The 21,980-nt window shown below is 37.4% G+C and overlaps 2 protein-coding genes and 1 long non-coding RNA gene across 3 annotated transcripts; 2 read left to right on the top strand and 1 right to left on the bottom strand.

Moving 5' to 3' along the window:
* On the top strand, positions 3,538-11,076 carry LOC107611154. The gene is made up of 4 exons (XM_021108268.1): positions 3,538-3,750; positions 9,530-10,030; positions 10,140-10,365; positions 10,457-11,076. The coding sequence occupies exons 1-4, from the start codon at positions 3,538-3,540 to the stop codon at positions 10,627-10,629; spliced, it is 1,113 nt and encodes a 370-aa protein (XP_020963927.1). The 3' UTR covers positions 10,630-11,076.
* On the top strand, positions 10,747-12,371 carry LOC110262474. Its single transcript, XM_021108269.1, has 4 exons — positions 10,747-10,925; positions 11,159-11,171; positions 11,255-11,575; positions 11,670-12,371. Exons 1-4 carry the CDS (start codon positions 10,747-10,749, stop codon positions 12,240-12,242), a joined length of 1,086 nt encoding a protein of 361 aa, XP_020963928.1. The 3' UTR covers positions 12,243-12,371.
* On the bottom strand, positions 12,739-14,387 carry LOC110265944. The gene is made up of 3 exons (XR_002352640.1): positions 14,214-14,387; positions 13,929-14,088; positions 12,739-13,032 (listed from the first exon to the last, which is right to left on the bottom strand). It is a non-coding gene; the product is annotated as an uncharacterized LOC110265944 (long non-coding RNA).

The raw sequence follows: 21,980 nt of genomic DNA on the forward strand, positions 1-21,980 counted from the left end.
GTAAAATATTTTATACTATTTTATACTATTGTATACAACTATTCTCTTGAATGACTATTCATGCGATCAAATATAAAAAATAATTATTTTTACTAATATAACATTATATGATTAGATTTACGTGTAAAATAATTTTATGCTAACAATATATCAGAATTAAATTCAATAAAATATTTTTAAAAAAACACAAAATTGGAATTGTTATAATATTATAGTTCTTTTGAAAAATCATATTGATAAATTAAAACAGAATTAGAATGAAAAATACTTTGTATTTTGTTACGGATCCGGCCCACGGATCCTACACCCAGAATGGTCTCCGAATCCGGTTACCAGGGTCCGACCCGCTTCGCCCTTCCAGAAAGCCCGGAACCAGCCCACTAGAGCTCATAACCAACTTTCGAATTCAAACGTCTCCCTTATCTTAGCCAAATAAGATAAGATAAGATAAGATAATTCAAACGTCTCCCTTATCTTAGCCAAATAAGATAAGATAAGATATTCACCATCACCTATAAATAGAGGACCCAGGTCCCTCCAGGTATTCATTCATTCCTCACACCTTATACCTCTTAGATCCATTCTGACTTGAGCGTCGAAGTGTCTTTGCAGGTACCTCCCCACAGACGGCGCCAATGTACAAGATGTCTCTGGTACGGGTTGAGAGATGGATCGAGAACTTGGCGCCGTCTGTGGGGACTTTGCAACGTTGTGGCGGCATGGCGGATAACCTAGAAGAGCAATCATCAAACTCAGATTTCTTGCAACTGAGAGCAAAAAGGAATAATGTTTCCTTAACTTGCATCACCTTTGCATGTTTATGCATCCTTTCGCCCTACTCCAACGGCGAAATCCCAAAGGAATATTGTTTCCTTAACTTGCATCACCTTTGCAGGGATAACACGCCTTCGCCCTACTCCAACGGCGAAATCCCAAAGGAATAATGTTTCCTTAACTTGCATCACATTTGCATGTTTATGCACCCTTTCGCCCTACTCCAACGGCGAAATCCCAAAGGAATAATGTTTCCTTAACTTACATCACCTTTGCAGCGATAACACACCTTCGCCCTATTCCAATGGCGAAATCCCAAAGGAACAATGTTACTTGCAAGTACCTTCTTAGTGATAACACTCTTTATGCACCCTCGCCCTACTCCAACGGTGAAATTCCAAATCCTCTGAGCCCAAAGTCTCGCCTCCCTTTAGTGGGACACCTCCACCTCTTGGATCCTCTCATTCACCACTCCCTCATCCGTCTCTCCAAGCGCCATGGCCCCATCTTCTCCCTCTACTTCGGCTCCATGCCCACCGAGGTTGCTTCTTCTTTTGAACTCTTCAAGCTCTTCCTCCAAACCCACGAGGTCACCTCTTTCAACACTAGGTTCCAAACCTCTGTCATCCGCCGCCTCACCTGTGACAACTCTGTCGCCATGATCCCCTTCGGACCTTACTGAAAATTCATAAGGAAGCTCATCATGAACGGCCTCCTTAAATGCTACCACCGTGGCCAAGCTCAGACCTCTCAGGAGCCAATAGATCAAGAAAGTTCTCAAGGTTCTTGCACAGATACGGGGGACAGCCAAATCGTGGCGGCATGACGGAGAACCTCGAGGAGCAATCCTCCACCCGACACCCAAACAAAAACCTACAAAGCCCAACTCCCGAACTCCAAGATAACACTCTTCCCACCCACGGGAGGATAATAAACGTGGCACATCGCCAACCAACCCCAACCCAGCAACAACCAAGAGAGGACAACCGTCCTCCCACTGAAGCCCAGCCACCCGATGGCCTGGGAGAGAAGGCGGTCCAGATAATCCAAGAGTTGTGCCTCAGGGTGCAAAACCTCAAAGGCCGAGTTACACCCAAAGAACGGTACCACCCGAAGCATACAAGCCAAGCGACCTCCAAGACCTAATCTCATCGCGATACCAGGAACACCAGGCCCTCTGAGCAACAACACTGCAAATAGCATGATCGCAGCGTTTCCCTAGACCCGAAACACCGACGCGGAGAAGATGACCGACGGCACCATCGGGAGGCCAAACGAGCAGGGAACATGCACGTGATAATGGAAGCCATCCCGTTCACAGAAAAATCCTTGAGAGCCAAACTCCTGAAGGACTTCAACAAGCCCACTGACATGAAATAGGACGGGACCAACGATTCCCGGGAACACCTAACGGCCTGCGAGGCCAGGATGAACCTGGAAGGAGCCGCCGACATGATCCGGTGTAAGGCCTTCTCAATAACCTTAGCTGGCCCTGCGATCAAATGGTTCAACACCCTCCCAAACGGGTCCATAGCCAGCTTCCACGATATCACCAGAAAGTTCATGGCCTAGTTCACTATCAAAATCACCAAAGCTAAACACCCCATTAGCTTGCTCGAAATTACCCAAAGACAAGACGAATCTACGAGAAAATACCTGACGGTCGACAGACTCACGGACTCAGTCGCGAGCCTCTGCCTGACCAATGGACTTATGAATGAGGACTTCTGAAAGTATCTCACCGCGAAGCCAGTCTGGACTATGCATGAGATTCAGAGCGTCACTAAGGATTACGTAAACGATGAGGAGGTGAGCCAAGTCGTGGTGGCCAATAAACGGCAGAACGGCAGTACGGCACCTCGCCAAAACACCCCACCAAGAGAAAACCAAAAGGAACATTCCAAACCGACAAATGCTCAAATTACACCCTCTTGTTAGCTCTCATCACCGAGATCTACCACCAAATAACTGACCGAGGCGTCCTTCCGAAGGCCCGACCACTTAAAGAAAGAACGGGCGGCAACAAGAATTTATATTGTGACTACCACCGAGGATACGGGCACAGAACACAGCACTGCATCGACTTAAAAGATGCTCTGGAGCAAGCCATACGAGACGGCAAGCTCTCCGAGTTCGCCAAGATCATCAGGGAGTAGAAACGCACAGAAAGAGACAGATCACCATAGAGGAAAGGATGCAACCCAAGGACACAAAGACAAGCCCCTCGGGAAAGTCCGGAAACAGACCCGACCAAAGTTGTCAACGTCATAACAAGCAAGGATAAGCCGGAAAAGTCAAAATCGGCACTAAAAAAGAACCTCAAGGTCCTGACAGTCAGAAACCAAACCCCGACAATCATCACCAATAATGCGATAACATTCTCCCCCGAGGACTGCCAATACGGCACCTCGGCGAAAGATGCCCCCTTCGTTATCTCCGCAAAGATAGGAACCAGGCTGGTCAGAAGAATACTACTCGACACATGATCAGATTCTAACATCCTCTTCAAGGGATCCTTCGACAAACTCGGGCTCTGAAACGAAAACCTACAAACCCACCATAATGGGGTAACCGGGCTCGGGGGTAACTTCCTTCAACCGGACGGCACCATCATACTTTCCCTCACCATCGGAGCCGGGAACCAAAGAAAGACCATCCTCTCCGAATTTGTCATCCTCAAGAACTCCACCACCTACAAACATCATCCTCGGGAGAAAGACCATTAACAACCTGTCGGCGGTCATCTTCACCAAATTCTTACTCATGAAGTTCCAAGCCGATGACGGCACTATCGGCACAATACACAGAGACCGGAAAGTCGCGGTAGAGTATGAGAACACCAGCTCGACCCTCCGCAAGAGATCCCGAGATGCGGCAGGCATCTTCCTCGCCGACCTCGATGCACGCCAAGACCAAAGTCCGCGCAGAACCGTGCGAGAAAACGACAAAGAGGCAGAGTGGGACCTTGCAGACAAGGTCAGGAGCATAGCACACCTACGGGAGCTAGCCCTAAATCAAAGAATAAGTCTAAGGTACAATGGCATCACGGTACGATGAGACTTTGGACCAGGAGACCTCGTCTTACGACAAAACGATATCGGTCCACCCACTCCCGGAGAAGGGATGCTCACGCCCAACTGGGAGGGTCCCTACCAAATTAGGACGGTAATTGAAAAAAGAGCCTACATGCTCGAAAGACTAGACGGGACCAAGCTTCCAAGATCCTGAAATTCCATCAACTTACGGTGCTACTATATGTAGAAACATCCTTCCAAAGCGACAAGATTGAGGTCGTTTAAGACTATCTCTTTACCCTTTATATTTTGCCTTTTTTACTTGCATTTATTGCTTAAGTCGTTTAATTGTATATTTTCTTACTGGGCACTCTTTCTTACCCACATTGGGAGGTTTTAACGAGGCCCAAACCATAAATAGAATTCATTTTCTCAAAAGCATTGCCCCATCTGACGGCACAAACCAAACGCGGCTACACGGGAATCGATTACCCCAAGGCCAACAAAACGGATATCCAAATAAGCAAACGGCTACACGGGAATCGATTACCCCGAGGCCAATAAAACGGATATCCAAATAACAAAACAGATATCCAAATAAGTAAACGGCTACCCGGGAATCGATCATCCCGAGGCCAACAAAACGAATATCCAAATAATAAAACGGATATCCAAATAAGTAAACGGCTACCCGGGAATCGATCATCCCGAGGCCAATAAAACGGATATCCAAATAAGTAAACGGCTACCCGCACCCCGAGGCCAACAAAACAGATATTCAAATAATAAAACGGATATCCAAATAAGTAAATGGCTACCCGGAAATCGATCACCCCGAGGCCAACAAAATGGATATCCAAATAATAAAATGGATATCCAAATAAGTAAACGGCTACCCGGGAATTGATCATCCCGAGGCCAACAAAACGAATATCCAAATAATAAAATAGATATCCAAATAAGTAAACGGCTACTCGGGAATCGATCACCCCGAGACCAACAAAACGGATATCCAAATAATAAAACGGATATCCAAATAAGTAAACGGCTACCCGGGAATCAATCACCCCGAGACCAACAAAACGGATATCCAAATAACAAAACAGATATCCAAATAAGCAAATGGCTACACGGGAATCAATTACCCCGAGGCCAACAAAACGGATATCCAAATAATAAAACGGATATCCAAATAAGTAAACGGCTACCCGGGAATCGATCACCCCGAAGCCAATAAAACGGATATTCAAATAATAAAACGGATATCCGAATAAGTAAACGGCTACCCGGGAATCGATCACCTGAGGCCAATAAAACGGATATCCAAATAACAAAACGGATATCCAAATAACAAAAATAGTGACTCGTGAATCGATCACCCGCAAAGCCAACAAAACGGAAATCCAAATAAGCTAAATAAACAAAGTCTTGAAATCGGCCAACCAAGAGGCCTAAAATAAGTTCACAATAATGGCCCAAAAAAGGCCACACAAAACAAGTATGAGCTGACGGTCTTCCAACTCGCGAAAAGCCATACTGATCAACATCTTACCAATTGGTGCATGATGACGTCACGCCCTTTTCAGACCCCTCACAGTCTCCCGAACCACAGAGAATCGAACTCTCCAATGACTTAGCATTGAGACCAAGAAAGCATACTCTCATGCTCCGGGGGCAACTGTTCCAGACCCGATCTCCGGGCCCTTCTTCGGAACGGTCATCAAACCCGGCATGTGATGAGACGCATAAACAACGGGCTCCTCGCCTGACCATGAGACGGCTAGGAACTCACCAAATCCTCGACCTCGATCGGAAAAACCAAACAACGATCTCCTTGCCAAACCACAATGGCGAGGAAAAGGTTTCTCCAGCGATGAGACCGAGCACCCTCACTCTCTCGCTCCGAGGGCAACTGTTACGGATCCGGCCCACGGATCCTACACCCAGAATGGTCTCCGAATCCGGTTACCAGGGTCCGACCCGCTTCGCCCTTCCAGAAGGCCCGGAACCAGCCCACTAGAGCTCATAACCAACTTTCGAATTCAAACGTCTCCCTTATCTTAGTCAAATAAGATAAGATAAGATAAGATAATTCAAACGTCTCCCTTATCTTAGCCAAATAAGATAAGATAAGATATTCACCATCACCTATAAATAGATGACCCAGGTCCCTCCAGGTATTCATTCATTCCTCACACCTTATACCTCTTAGATCCATTCTGACTTGAGCGTCGGAGTGTCTTTGCAGGTACCTCCCCCCATTGCTCCAGTCAAGTGATCTGGCATCTGCCTTAACCCGCAAGTTCTCGATCCATCTCTCAACCCGTACCAGAGACATCTTGTACATATTTGGATACAATTTTTCAAGCATTCTTTTATAAAAATCAAAAGTATTTAAGTTAATTATATGTATGTAATAAATAAAGTACTTTAAAAAATAATAGTAAATAGTGAATATATATCCTTAGTTTAGCATGTTTAATGTTTGGTTTTCGTTCAATTTTATTTTGCATCTCACAAGATGTTACATAAGTATTTGTGAAACTATATATCATTAAAATTAATTTGAGATTTAATGTGAAATTTGTCACTCTAATATTTATTCTTAACTCAAATTTAAATTTTATATTATTTTTAATTATTTTAAATATTTTTAATTAAATTATAAAAATTAACTAAAATAAAGAGTATATATCAAAATAGGTTCCTAAGTTCGCATGAGACGTTTTTGTCTCCACACAAATTTTATTATGTTAAAATCTCTAAACTTTACAAAAATAAGACACCCAGGTCCTTACATCATACTTTAAAGGATTTATTTATCCAAGTGAAAACAACGAATTTAACTAAAATAGGGATTTATATGTCTTATTTTTATAAAATTTAAGGACTTCAATATAATAAAATTTTCTTGAGGACAAAAACGTCCAACCTAAAATTTATTAGGGACCTATTTGAATATATATAAAATAAAAATTATAGAGTTTACAAATTAATAATTATATACCATATTTAAAAGATATTACACATTAATAAAATATTATTTAAATATTATTTAATTAAGCATAAAAACATTAAAAAAAAAAACAGATTACAGGCATTGCATATTTTAGCTCATTAAATTTAGAAGAAAAAAAAATTAGATTTTTGTGTATTTGGATTTAACGAAAAATTAGACTTTTTTTTTAATAATTGAAAAAAACTTACATTGAATTGCTTTGGATCTATCTTTCTATCAAATTGAGAAAAAGATAATGACAAAATAGAATAATAATGCAAGAATACAACTGAATACTTATTATTTAGTTTAATTGATTTTTTATCACCATGTTACAATAACAATATTCAAATGTTCATGTAATACGTTACACAAGTGGCAACATTTAATTGGTTTTTATTTAAAATGATCTGGTCTCTTTTTACTGAAATTAGTCTCATTTCAAATATTGTATATGCAAATTTTAGTTCTAAATTAATTCCGTTAGTGTAGATGTCAAAAATGATACTAAAAAAGTATTACATGGAGTTGCTCTCTAAAATGCTTTGTAACAGGCAGTAATAGGTCATTTGATTGTTTTATGAATTAGTCATTGTGGTTCTATTTTTCCTTAATGGCAATGATGAAAGGGATATCTTAGTGTCTAATACTAATTTTTGTCTAAACCGTCTTCCTTTCTAGGGTCAAGCTTGTAACAAACAATCTAAAAAATAAATAAATAAACAAATAAAAGATTAAATAAAATCATTAAAAAAAAGAGATTTAGTGAAATTTGAAGAGAAGGTATATATTTGACAATTAGAGAGAACAACGATATATAAGACATATAAACTATTTATGGAGAATAAGAGACTAATTGAATTTTTATTTTAGAAAAGAGAAAGATAGGAAAGAGTTGCAGAGACCGAAGTAGAAGATGATTAGATGAGAGATGAACAAGAGGGAAAAAGATTTGAAAATGAAAGGATAAATTTTAAAATTTTAAAATTCAAAAAAATAAAAGTGTAAAAGATCAATATCTTATAAGTTATGTCATAGTGTCTCAATTATGGAAACAAATTTGGTGCATGTTGCTTATTATGGCTACCGAAACACCCAAAAACTAATTTGCGCACCCGTGAGCCAGGTATGGTAAAATAAAATATTTTATTTTAATGAGGTCTTTTCGACAATCCCTTTTGAGGTCAGGATCACTTTTTAATTTTATAAATGAAAATATGTTAAGCTGAGCTATTTAATGTAGTTGGACTGACAATATTTAGTTTATTGTGTTGACCAAAGTTTAAAATGAGAATTTAGTCCTAGCAGCTAAATTTGATGTTCTTCACCTCCATTTTTTACCGTCACCAGTAACCTAATATCTTAGCTTACCAGTATTATCTATTATTATAATTGACTCATCCCTTATTTCCCCCCAAAGTGATTGTCAATAGTATTCCCCCTGTGTGAAGTGGCTAGTAACGTATTCTCGCCAATTGATGGCATCGTATCCCGATCAATGGATATAAGGCTGTATTTGTTTGATGTCCGTATCTTGCCAAGACATAGACACAGTGAGACGTGTCTATTGTTTGGATTCTGAGACACAGAAATAAGAAGGACACGGTTACACACAAGCACACACAAGTTACATGTATTTCATGTCTCGGTAAAATGCTGAGACACGGATGAAGGGCGATGGACACGGATCAGTATCAATATTTTCAGACAATTTTGTCCTCGTTAATTTTTTGAAATTCCAAAAAGGTCCCCTCTTTGTATCAAACCCTAAGCAGTGAAAATTTCTTATGTAGTTGTTCTGCATTATCGAAGGTGTACCACCGCCGCACATTGTCTATGCTTCCCGCCGACTCTCCTATCTGATTTCTGCATGCTCTGCTCCGGTCGCAGTGAGCTTGTGTTGCTACTCTGCCATCTTTGCCTCTCCATCTGGTAGCCACGTTAACCTCAAACCCTAGCTGTGCTTCTGCTGCGCGTTGAGTCTTTCATCCTCCGCCACTGCAACATCTGCCCTCTCGGTGTGCTTTGCCATCTCTGGTATTTTTTCTTTTGTGAAGTTTCTTCCTTTAATTTTGATTATTTATCAGATGGGTTATTGTTGATTAATTGCTAATCCAGAATTTGGGTATGTGGATATTCGAATTGTATGTAAACCTGGGTATTTGGGTATTGTTCATTATTTATTTTGTTTTCATCTGAAATCTTCAATAGGCAATGGATAATCTCGGTGGTGGTTGTTTTAAATGCATTTTGAAGCTTGATAAGTTATTTTTCCTAATTGAAGACGAAAAAGAATGGAAAAAGCCATCTGCCTAATTGAAAGAAACTTATTATAAGTTATACTTGATAAATTGTTCTCACCCTCAAACATTTTCTGGCCAACTATGCAGCAAAATCTTCAAAAATAAAAGAATTGTAGAAAGAGTTGTTGCTGCTGTGATAAATAAAATTTTGTTACTGATCTGCTGAGCTTGTTAGTGCTGATTGTTGATAAAACTAGTGATAAAAATGTTGCTCTAATTGCTGATTAATATGTTAATTAAATTGCTTATGAAATTATTAATAGGTGAGAATTTTAATTATTATCTATTGAAGAATGGTAGAGGATAATTTATTTGTATTGTGTTTATAAAATTGGTTATCAAACTGCTTACCAAGTTGTTTGCTATCATGATTTGTATTATGTATTTGTAGAAATTATTAGGATTCTTCTTTTATGTATTTACTTGTTATTGTCTCTTAGGAAGTGATGATGGATCATTCTGAACAAATTAAGATATGTGTTGGATATTACTGGATTATGAGAATGCAATTTGACACGTTAATGCTGCTTTTTTTAGTCAATCTATATATGTATATTAGGAATAGAAGGCGGGGTCATTCTTCGATTGGTCGAAGAGTGAACACATTGCCACTAAAGAGAGATGCATTAGATAATATCATTGGGGAGGGTGGAGATAGAAATTGCATATGGGAGTTAAGAATGAGTTTGAATGCATTTGCAACTTTATGTGAATTGCTACAAGTTCAAGGTGGATTAGACGAAGATGGTCATGTTGGCATAGACGAGCAAGTAGCTACTTTCTTAATCATATTAGCTCACCATACCAAAAATCGCAGCGTACAGGTTAGGTTCTATAGGTCTGGTGAAACTATTAGTAGGTATTTTCACAAGGTATTGCGTTCGATTTTGTGTGTCCAAAGTATCTTATTTGCAAAGGCAGACCCTGTACCGAAAGATTGTGTAGATCCCAGATGAAAATGGTTCAAGGTAGGTCGTGTATGTAGCTCTAATTTTTATTGGTCACGTTTACTCTGCGTGTAATAACTGTTTTTTTTTTTACATTTGATAGGGTTATCTAGGAGAATTAGATGGAACTTACATAGATGTCACAGTCCCGAAGAGTGATAAATCTATATATCGAACGAGGAAATCTAGAATATCCACCAATGTCTTAAGAGTTTGCAATCGGAACATGAATTTCGTCTATGTCCTTAGCAGTTGGGAAGGATCGGCATCTGATTCAAGGGTACTTAGGGATGCTATTACTCGACATAATGGCTTGAAAATACCTATTGGTATGTCTAAATTAATCTTTTGAAAAGAATAATAACTATTGAATATGAGAATTACATATATTTCTTATATTTTTCCATCCTTCCGTTTTAGGGTGTTATTACTTAGTGGATGCCGGCTATACCAATGGCAGAGGATTTTTATCTCCTTATAGAAATGTTCGCTATCATGTGAATGAGTGGGTTCAAGGTCATCGGGCACCACAAAATCGTCTAGAATTATTTAATAAGAAGCACTCTTCAGCTAGAAATGTGATTGAGCGGTGATTTGGGTTGCTTAAGAAAAGATGGAGAATTCTACGAAGTCCCTCGTTCTATCCTATTAGAGTTCAAAGCCACATTATTATTGCTTGTTGTTTGTTACAAAACTTTATTCGTATGAACATGGATGTTGATCCCGAAGAAGATGCAACTCTTGCGCCAAAACACATACCCATTGGAGATGATACTATTGTTGATGAAGGTGAAACAATTGATGTTGTGGAAAGTAGCCATGAGTGGACTCAATGGCGTGAGGACCTAGCAACCGAGATGTGGGAAATATGGAGGGGAGAACGTGGCGAGTAGAATTTTTATCTTTGCTGGTTTTGTTATGTTTGCAATTGGCCTAGCCTATAAATTATTGTATTTGAATTCATTTCAGTTTTTTTCTTTGTGCAATATGTATTTGCCAACTCGGATTCATAATTTGTATTTCAATTAAACATATAATTAGACAAGGTCTTGTTTTAATTGTTTTAATTGTTTTAATAGTGATTATTCTAATTAAACATATTTTAGTTTTATTTGCTATTAGCTTTTATTTTGCTGTAAGTAATTCTCATACCATTGAACTCTAATTTTGATAGTAATTATGCTGCCATGGTTTACTTTATTTGTTCTTATCTAGCAGCAAATGGCCTCCATACCCCGCCAATGGACTGAACAAGAAACTGAACAGTTTGTGGTGTTTATGGAGGAATTGGTTGTTAAAGGCAAAAGGGCAGATGCCGGTCAATTTAAGCCAGGGGCATTTCAAAAACTGGCGGACAAGATGAATGAAAAGTTTCCTGGATGTGGTCTCACTGTGAAGCACATCAGAAACAAACACAAGCGGCTGAAAGAAAAATATATGTTTGTGGCTGAGATGTTGGGTTGTAGTGGTTTTGAGTGGAATTCCGAAAAGATGTGTGTTGAAGTGGACAGTAAACAAGTATTGGAAGCTTGGGAAAAGGTGTGATCATAATTTTTTTCGCATTTATTCATTCTTCTTACAAGTACTCACTTTTATGAACATGTAATTGTTGGCTTTGTTTTATGTTGTACAGGGTCGCAATGTTATACTCTACACTCCAGGCAAGCCATTTCCGTTGTTCGAACGTCTTGGGAGCATTTTTGGCAAGAATAGAGCTACTGGTCTTGATGCATGCAGTGAAAAAGATGCTGAAGAAGATGTCACACCTGGCTCTACATTTGCTGCGGCCACATCTGGTGGCTTGGGTTTAGGCGGTAACGATATTGACATGGAAGATTTAGCAGCTGCCGAGAGCGAACTACCCAATACCTTTTCAACCTTATTTGCTTCATCAAGTGAGAAAAATCAAGGACGTCACACTACAAGTAAAAAAACCAATGATGCTGCGGTCCTATCAAACTTAGCAGAAACTTTTAAATCTGTAGTTGAGGATCAAGGAAAGCATGTGCAGGTACTAGCCAATGCAATGTCTGGTGTGAATAAGCAAGTGAATCTTGGCCGTACACTGAAGTGTCTTGGTTTCACTACAATGGAGATCGTGCAGATTGCAAAAAAATTTGTGCAGAATCCAGAATTGAAGGCAACCTTTTGGAGCTTAGACGAGGAAAAGGAAGCATTCGCACGAGATATAATGGACAACTTTTAACTATTGTTGGTTTACTGGGTTATCTTAATTGTTAATTTATTCGGGTGTATTGCTAAACTTATTAAGATATTTTGCAAAACTTACTAGGGTCTTTTGGTAAACTTAATAGAAATCGCAGGGTTATGTTCTTTTTTTCTTATGCTGGACAAGTGAAGTATACTAGCTACATTGCAACTCTTTTGTGCATTCTGTTGAATTTTATTGAGTTCTGCATTATGTATGTTAATATTCTTCACTTAAATTAATTATTAGTGTTCATTTACTTGTATTGTATAATTTTGTCCCAAAAATTATGCACTTCTGCAGCACTTTCATCAAATTTTGCTTAGTATGTGATGATTTTCTACTATTCTACACTTCTTTGGCACAAAATATACTCTTATAAGTTAAAAAAAATATATTATTAGCTAAAAAAATCAGCAAACCAAAATAAATATCAAAGAAACCCCTTTCCATTGAATTTTCAATTCATATAAGTTCATTACAAGTGAAGGATCCAACAAACAATGGTGTATTTCCTAAAACTATACTAATATAACTCTTATGCTATTCTTAAAGCAACCAATAGTTGTGAGAATAGTTTTCTTATCCCTGCAGATGTATTCTTTGGGAGACCAAGACAACTTTAACAAAAATAGAAATGGCTATCAAGAATTGGAAGCTGAGTAGTAGTCTTGAGGAGTATGACTAAGAGTTCTTGGTTGATGGAGGATGTATACAGATTTTGTGAAAATCAACATGCTTGACGGATAGATTGCTATGACTAACTATGACAATGCCTACAAGAAACCTGCATATATAAGTGAATGAGAATTTAGGAAATAGTTATATCATCCGTAAAAACTTAAAAAACAGCAAACTACAATAATGGGAATAATTCAAAGATTTGATAGATATGATTATCACTAAGAAACAACAAGTGTAAATACCTTTTGATTGATTCAATTGAAAGCTATCTAAATTTATCCAACATAGAAGATGCTTGCACAAAACCCAGAAAACCTAATAGAAATCAAAGCATCAGTTTTACACTTTTAGATGATAAATAGAGAGAAAAAGTATCATGAACATTTCATCCAATTCTGATTTAACAAGCTAGAAATTAAAAACATGTTTCCACAAAAAATGATTAATTATTTATCTCAACATACATAGGAAATAATTGCGAAAAGAAGAGTAGGTTTAGATACACTAATCCTATTAGAAAAATGGAATGAATCATGCAGAGACACAACAAGATTTTTGAGGTTTTAACCATAACACCTTTTTGAATATTATTATGACTAATTGCATTGCAATATCTGGCAGTATTAAGAGATAATAAAAAGACGTTAATAAAAATAGCAAAAAAATTCAGATTCAATTCAAAGAGATAATATCAAATAATTTTCTTAATTCTAATGCTTTTGGAGAATTCTTTTTTCCCTTTATGCAGTAGTGTTTTTCAAAATCAGCCCACAAAAAATCACATCCAATGAGGTGGTTTCAATCAATTCTTATGATAATAACAACAACCACATGAAAGCAATCAACTTTATCTTCTCTCTGTTTTCACTAATAACGTGAAATTAAAAACAAACTACTGAAGTTCCTAACAAACAAATTGCCCAACTTGGAGTAAGTGTGACTAAAATCAGATAGAAAAATAAAACGAAATGTGAATTCAATTTGACATTGGGTTCTTACCTCTAAGGGTTGTGTGGGAAACCTGATGCTAGTCACAAATGTGGATTAAATCAGAGACAAGTCCATATAGGGGCTTCCCAACCATTGGAAGATCAGCTGAATCCGGGAGAATTTGGAGTTTCGAAGGGTCCACATTGAGTCCATACTTGAACCCGATATCCTAAACCTAGAAACAAATCATCAAACACACTGTAACAAAAGTGGATTTGCAAACACCCACACAACAATCAAGAAGAAGAAGGAGAAAAAGAAAAAAAGAGCAGAAGAAGAACCATAGAGATTCACCTCGACGAAGAAGAATCCTTGACGAGGAGGAACCGCACCGAAAAGATCCAAGAAAAGGCGAAGAATGAGGACGCCAACTAGGGAGAAAAGAGATTTCTGGGGATAGAGGGGGGAACCCTCGAACCAACTTGGGAAAAATAGGAATCTGAATAGCTTTTGCCTTTTTCTTTCTTTTAATTATTTAATTTTTAATTTAAATTAACAGGACAAAACGGTCATTTTCAATTAGGTAGTGTCTTGTTCTTTGTAAACCAAACATAGTATTAGACATTATATTAATAACATGTTTATCATATCCAAACAGCACATAGACACAAATATTTTATGTCCATGTCTCAAATGTCTATGTCTCAATGTCTATATCTTAATACATACACAAAACAAACTCAGCCTAAGTTACCAAAGTTAATTGTTACTCTGTAGTGTGCACTTCATTTTTGTTGTTTTTTTTTTTTGCGAAAATCTTTATCATTTGATTTTTAAATTTCCTCTTAAGTTTTAGTAAATATTGTCCATTTTGTTTGAATCTTTTCGATGTTAATTTTAATTGAAACTTTATAAAATTACAACATTGCACCTAAATTGTTGTATCTGTGGTATTTGGTAAAGGGTGTTCGGCAATGAAGATACCCATGTTAGTGTGTCTTTTGTTGATGAAGCAGGAATCTACAAGGGAGGAGACTATGGACGGGCTAGTTCATACAAGGGTGATGGTTGTGTTGGCATGGATTTGCTTAAATATTTTAATATCCTACCACACAAAGCCTTACGCTATAGTCGTAAATCAGAGGTGGTGAGACATTACGACGCCTAAAAGTAAAATATATACATATATTTGAAAGATAATAATATAGCTAGGAGCTTATATATAGGATTCAAAAGGAGATACATAGAAAATACTAGTCTCGACCCACGAAGACAACGCCGGCTAGAAAGTATATTATAGAACTAGAAGTTAAACAATACATAATCTTGTTTTTTCAAAGATCAACCTCTATGAGGGATATACATATACATATACAAAAGTGGAGACTGATGCGTCTGCATCTTTAGTGTTTTTTCTTCTTGATTTTAATTGATTTATTAAGAGTTTTTGTTAAATAAGCAATGGATTTAAGGTTAGAATAAACATTACTTTGATTAGTTTAAATTCATTAATTACATGAAATTTCAGAAGAAAAATAGAAAGAAACATAACAGAAAGAAAAAGAAAGAAACAAAATAGAAAGGAGGATGGGGAACAACAAATATAAAGCTCTCTGTGACAAACAATGACAAGCAGAAAGCTTTCTCTGATTAACAGAAAACTCCCTGGAAGAGGGTTAGTATATAAGGGAAGTGGGTTTTGATCAGCTCTCTTCTTCAACACTTTGCAGTTTTAATTTGCGAAGGATTTCAAGGACGACCATGAGTTTCTAATTCTCTTCAGTTAAGGTTAGGAGCTATGTTAGTTCTATGGATTAATGCAATAACTATTCCTTCTACCTCTAATTGATGCAATTGATTTCTTCTTAAGAAAAAGATTTTCTTTCTTCATCTTAAAGAGTTTGAATGTGTTGAAAAATAATTTTTTTCTGACTTAAATTTTCTTAATTTTTTGAAAAAGTTGATTAATTGAATTAAGCTTGAAAAACATTTCTCATAATTTTTAAGTTTTGAAACTAGATTGATAAGTGACATAAAATCAACTAGGTTAAATTCTTATGAATCGTATAGCTTTATAAATCAGAGACGTCTGTAACTCTTTTCTTGATTGAGTGACTAAGGGATTAGCATTTATTTAGGTAAACGAGAAATTGAATCACTAAGGGATTAGGGTTTAATTACTGATAATTTGCCATAAAAGAATCATTACAATATTAAGGTAGAAAGTGAAAAGTGTTAATCCAGACGTTCTAATACCTATGAAACCTTAACTTTCTTAATCATACATCTCATTCATATTCACTATTGCTCTGTTATTCTGTTTTGCACTCGTTTATTTGTTGTTTATTCAAAACCATAAATTGCTAGTCTGACTAGATTAATCGGTTGATTTTTTTGCTTTCTTAATCCGTTAATCCTCGTGGGATCGACACTCATCTCACCGTGAGTTATTACTTGATACAACCCGGTGCACTTACCGGTGTTTTGTGGATTGTAAAATTCGCATCGAGTTTTTGGCGCTATTGTCGGCGATTAATTTTAGTTAACAACCTATCGATCAATTGATTACCTAGAGTAGACCTTTCAATTTTGCCATTATTTATTGTTCCGTTTAATTTCCCCCTCGAAATTCTCTTCACATAATGAATGGAGTTCAAATTTGATTTTCTTGTTCTTTTTGTCTATGCAGAATAATAGGGATAAAGAACCACTTCAGTACGTACCTGAGATTGAAACAACTTTTTGGCAGCAGAGAAAGTAAGCTAGAAATTAAAGAGTTGAAGAAGAGATTGAAGAAGTGGTTGAAGAAGAATTCTCTGGTCAAGACATGGTAGAAAAGAACAATGTCAATGTCCCTCTACCTAGGAGAACTCTCAGTTCTTTCACTACTCCTAATCCAGGGAGTTGTGGAAGCAGCATTGTAACGCCTACTGTCAATGCCAATAATTTTGAACTAAAGCCACAACTTGTTACATTGGTTCAGCAAAATTGTCAGTTCAATGGGAGCCCGTAGGGGGATCCGAATTTGTTTATCTCTAATTTCCTGCAAATCTGTGACACGGTCAACACAAATGGCATCCTAGCTGACCGGGCTAAGCAGTGGCTAGAAAATCAGTGCAAGGAAAGCATAGCCACATAGGAGGACTTGGTCACTAAGTTTCTAAACAAGTTCTTCCTACCTCAGAGGTTGAATAAGCTCCGAACCGATGTTCAGACCTTCAGACAGTATGAAGGAGAGTCCATCTATGAAGCTTGGGAGAGGTACAAGGAGATGCTTAGAAAGTGCCCTCTGAATATGTTTGCAAACTGGGTCCAGCTTCAGATATTTTATGATGGGATCACCCCCGTCTCTCGGGTTTCTTTGGATAACTTTCTTTTCATATGAAGAAGACCACTGAGGAAGCACAAGAATTGATTGAGATGGTGGCCAACAATCAACATCTATACTCCTCTAAAAGGTCAGCAAGAAAAGGAGTTATGGAGTTAGATGCTTTGGGTACCATTCTGGCTCAGAATAAAGTGATGTCCCAACAAATCAATGCAATTACTCAACATCTAGGAGGAATGTAAGTGTCGGAAGTGAGCTCTCAAGAAAACTCTTTTGGTGTAAGTAATGGATTTTCTCAAGGTAAAGGCATGGAGTATGGACAATCTTCTCCAGAGCAAGTGAATTACATGGGCAATTTCTTAAGACCACTTCAGAATGACCCTCTTATCTAAAATCTATAACTCCGGTTGGAGAAACCACCCAAATTTTGGTTGGAGAAACCAAAATCAGAGGTCGAACTAATTTAACAACACGCCTCAGCCTAATCACTTCAATCCCCAACAAAGCACTTTTAATAACCAGCACCAAAACCCAAATAACCACCCTGTAAATCACCAACAGCCACCTCCCTCACATTCCACCTCACAAGACTCCCAAAGGCTCTCTAACCTTGAATTAGCTTTAGAAAAATTCATGGAAAGTACAAGGATTAGCTTCAAGAACCAAGAAGCTTCAATGAGAAATTTGGAGATACAATTGGGACAACTTACTCAATGAATGGAAAAATACACAAATTTTCTCTCCAATGACACAATTTCTAACCCAAAGGAGGAGTGCAAGGTCATTAGTTTGAGAAGCGGAAAAGTAGTGGGAAAGGCAGATAATGAAGCTCATGTTGCTGAGAACAGAAAAGAAATTCTAGAGCATGAAAAAGTGCCAGAAGACAGCGTGATTCCTTCTCCTCAGCAACCACAAGTTCAAATCTCCAAAAGTACACCTAAAGAGAAGATTCAAGTGCCTGAATATAAGCCAAGAATTCCATATCTTCAAAGGTTGCACAAAGAAGCTAAAGATCAACAATTTTCCAAATTCGTGGAGGTCTTTAAGAAGCTCCAAATTAATATTTCCTTTGCTGAAGCTCGTAAACAGATGCCGTGATATGCAAAATTTATAAGGGAGTTGATTTCCAAAAAGAAGAACTGGAAGGAGAATGAAACAGTGGTTCTTACATAAGAATGCAGCGGCATAATCCAGAAAAATCTCTCTGAGAAATTAAAGGACCCAGGCAGTTTTGTGATTTCCTATACTATTAGAGAAGTAATAGTTAAAATAGCTTTATGTGATCTTGGAGCAAGAATCAATCTCATGCCATTATCCTTGATGCGCAAGCTTCAAATTGAAGAGGTGAAACCTACCAGAATCTCTTTACAACTTGTTGACCACTCTCTTAAATTTCCTTTATGTGTTGTTGAGAATTTACTGGTGAAGGTGGGGACATTTATCTTCCTTGCGGACTTTGTCATATTGGATATGGAAGAAGATGTCAATGCCTCTATTATACTGGGGAGAACGTTCCTTGCTACAGGGAGAGCTTTAATTAATGTTCAGAAGGGTGAATTGACATTGAGGATGAATGATGAACAAATTGTGCTCAATGTATTTAAAGCTCTGCAGCACCCTAATAATTCTATAGATTGCATAAAAAATAATATTATTGATCCACTGGTGCAAGAGGCATTAGAAAAAGGAAGAACTCAATAAAATTCTTAAAGCCTTTCTTCAGCCTGAAGCTGAAGAAATTAAAGCAATAGCAACACTAAAGGAAACAGCGTACATACCCCTAAGGATGAGGGGCCAGTAACACCTGAATTGAAGCCTCTGCCCCCTTCTTTGAAATATGTGTTTCTTGAAGAATCAGAGATGTACCCAGTAATTATTAATTCTTCGCTAAATAATTGTGAAGAAGAAGCACTAATCAAGGTGCTGAAGGACCATAGAACCGCAATTGTGTGGACTATTAGTGATCTGGAGGGAATAAGTCCTGTAATGTTTATGTACAAAATTTTACTTAAAGAGGATGCTAAACTAGTGGTGCAAGCACAAAGGAGGCTCAATCCCACCATGAAGAAAGTGGTCCAGAAGGAAGTAATGAAATTGTGGGAAGCTGAAATTATTTATCCAATTTCTGATAGCCCTTGGCTAAGTCTAGTTCAAGTTATTCCCAAGAAAGGAGGCGTGACTGTGATAGCCAATGACAAGAATGAGCTCATTCCTACAAGGACAGTGACCGGATGGAGAATGTGCATTGACTATAGGCGGCTCAACACAGCCACAAGGAATGATCACTTCCCTCTCCCTTTTATTGAACAGATGCTAGAAAGGTTGGCCGGACATGCTTTTTACTACTTCTTGGATGGATATTCTGGCTACAACCAAATAGTTGTGAACCCTCAGGATCAAGAGAAGACGACTTTCACATGCCCCTTTGGAGTCTTTACCTATCGCCGTATGCCTTTCGGCTTGTGTAATGCTCCTACTACTTTTCAAAGGTGCATGCTTCCCATCTTTTTTTATATGATTGAAAAATTTATTAAGGTTTTCATGGATGATTTCTCTGTTTTTGGTAATTCCTTTGAAGAGTGCTTGCAACATCTAGCTTTAGTCTTGAGAAGGTGCCAAGAAACTAACCTAGTTTTGAATTGGGAAAAATGTCACTTTATGGTTATAGAGGGTAAAGTTCTTGGGCGCCGAATCTCAAGCAAAGGCATAGAAGTTGACAAAGTCAAGATAGAGGTCATTGAGAGGCTCCCTGATGCAAGCGGAAATTGGCGAGTTAAGAATGATTATAAATTATGCGTTGCCAGTATAGTTCTCAACCAACCAGAAATCCGCTTATCAATTTAAAAAGGGGTGTCACAGAAATTAAAATTAAAATACTAGGAGTATGAATCCCAGGTCGTCTCCCAACGAGTTGCAGAAAAGTGTGCTATTTTATTAATCAGAAGGTTTTCAAAAAGGTTTGAGTTGAATGACAGAGAATTAAATTAGAGAATGTATATAAATATAAATAAAAAGCCTTGACTAGGAGTTGATTAGATGGAAGCCCTATTCTTGTTGCAGTACTCTCAAGATTAATTGACAATTGAGATTTATTGTGTTTAGTTGTCCCTTACTAAGTAAGGGAAAGTCAAATAAGTTGGAATGCTGTTCTATCCACAGGTTCCAATCTACTCTTGGGAGGATTGGTGTTAGTGACTAGAGAGCAATCCAACAATAAACCCAATTACAATCTTTCTCTTGAGAATTCCAACTCAAGGATTCCTTTCATCGACTCCTCATCAAGTTAGGGGACTACTCACTCATTGTAAATGTAAAATTCATAACGTAAGAAAGGGAATTAAAGAAAGACATGATAAATAATGCTCGAAAGATTAATTTAAAATAAAAGTGATTCTTGTATTAATAAATGCTAAAATAATCCAATAGTAAAATTAAGTAAATTAAGGAACATGGAAGAGTAAAAGACAAGTGAAGAGAACGAACTAGAATGTCGAAGTCTTGATGAGGCAATAACTCTTCTCAATATCCCAATGCAAAGATAACAAAAAATAACTAATCCTAAAAACTATGTATGTCTGATGAGCGGATAATTTATACGCTTTTTGACATTGTTTTTAGTATGTTTTTAGTAGGATCTAGTTACTTTTAGGGATGTTTTCATTGGTTTTTATGTTAAATTCATATTTCTAGACTTTACTATGAGTTTGTGTGTTTTTCTGTGATTTCAGGTATTTTCTGGCTGAAATTGAGGGACCTGAGCAAAAATCTAATTCAGAGGCTGAAAAAGGACTGCAGATGCTGTTGAATTCTTTTCTATCATATCTTTTCAAAAATATCTTCTCATCTTATCTTTGTCAAAATATCTTTTCTAACTTCCTAACTTCTTATCTTTTCAAAATTTGTTTCAACTAACTAACTAACTTTTTGTTTGTTTCTTAACTTTTTCAAAACTACCTAACTAACTCTCTCTCTCTCTAATTTTCGAAAATATCTTCCCTCCTTTTCAAAAAAAAAAATTTCTTTTTAACTAATTATTTTTATTTTTATTTTTTTATTTTAAATTTTTTTCGAAAAATTACTAACCTTTTTCAAAAACTATTTTCAAAAATCACTAACTCTTTTTCAAAAAAATTATTTTCAAAATTTTCCCTCTCTCACCTTATTCTATTTATTTATTCATCCACTAACATCTCTCCCTCACTCAAAAAAAAAAAAGAGAGGATCTCTATTATTATTATTTTTCTGCGCCCTCTTCTTTGTCATATGAACAGGAGCAAGGACAAGAACATTCTTGTTGAAGCAGATCCAGAACCTGAAAGGACTCTAAAGAGGAAACTAAGAGAAGCTGAATTACAACAAACCAGCAAGCACCTGTCAGAAATTATCAAACAAGAAAAGAAAATGGCAGCTGAAAATAATAATAATGCAAGGAGAATGCTTGGTGACTTTACTGCACCTAATTCTAATTTACATGGAAGAAGCATCTCCATTCCTGCCATTGGAGCAAACAACTTTGAGCTGAAACCTCAATTAGTTTCTCTGATGCAGCAGAACTGCAAGTTTCATGGACTTCCATCTGAAGACCCTTTTCAGTTCTTAACTGAATTCTTGCAGATATGTGATACTGTAAAGACTAATGGAGTAGATCCTAAAGTCTACAGGCTCATGCTTTTTCCTTTTTGCTGTAAGAGACAGAGCTAGACTTTGGTTGGATTCTCAACCTAAGAATAGCCTGAACTCATGGGATAAGCTGAGTAAAAGGATCACTGAAATCCCTCCTAGTACTCTCCCAA

Source organism: Arachis ipaensis, chromosome B08 (genome assembly GCF_000816755.2).
Source record: "Arachis ipaensis cultivar K30076 chromosome B08, Araip1.1, whole genome shotgun sequence".
In the NCBI taxonomy this organism is placed as follows: domain Eukaryota; kingdom Viridiplantae; phylum Streptophyta; class Magnoliopsida; order Fabales; family Fabaceae; genus Arachis; species Arachis ipaensis.

Coding starts and splice junctions, on each gene's coding strand:
- LOC107611154 (XM_021108268.1), top strand. CDS start 3,538: ATGAAGTTCCAAGCCGATGACGGCACTATCGGCACAATACACAGAGAC. Junction 3,751..9,529: donor AGTGGGACCTTGCAGACAAG/GTCAGGAGCATA, acceptor ATTGTCTCTTAG/GAAGTGATGATGGATCATTC. Junction 10,366..10,456: donor TGGCTTGAAAATACCTATTG/GTATGTCTAAAT, acceptor CTTCCGTTTTAG/GGTGTTATTACTTAGTGGAT.
- LOC110262474 (XM_021108269.1), top strand. CDS start 10,747: ATGGATGTTGATCCCGAAGAAGATGCAACTCTTGCGCCAAAACACATA. Junction 11,576..11,669: donor TATTGGAAGCTTGGGAAAAG/GTGTGATCATAA, acceptor TATGTTGTACAG/GGTCGCAATGTTATACTCTA.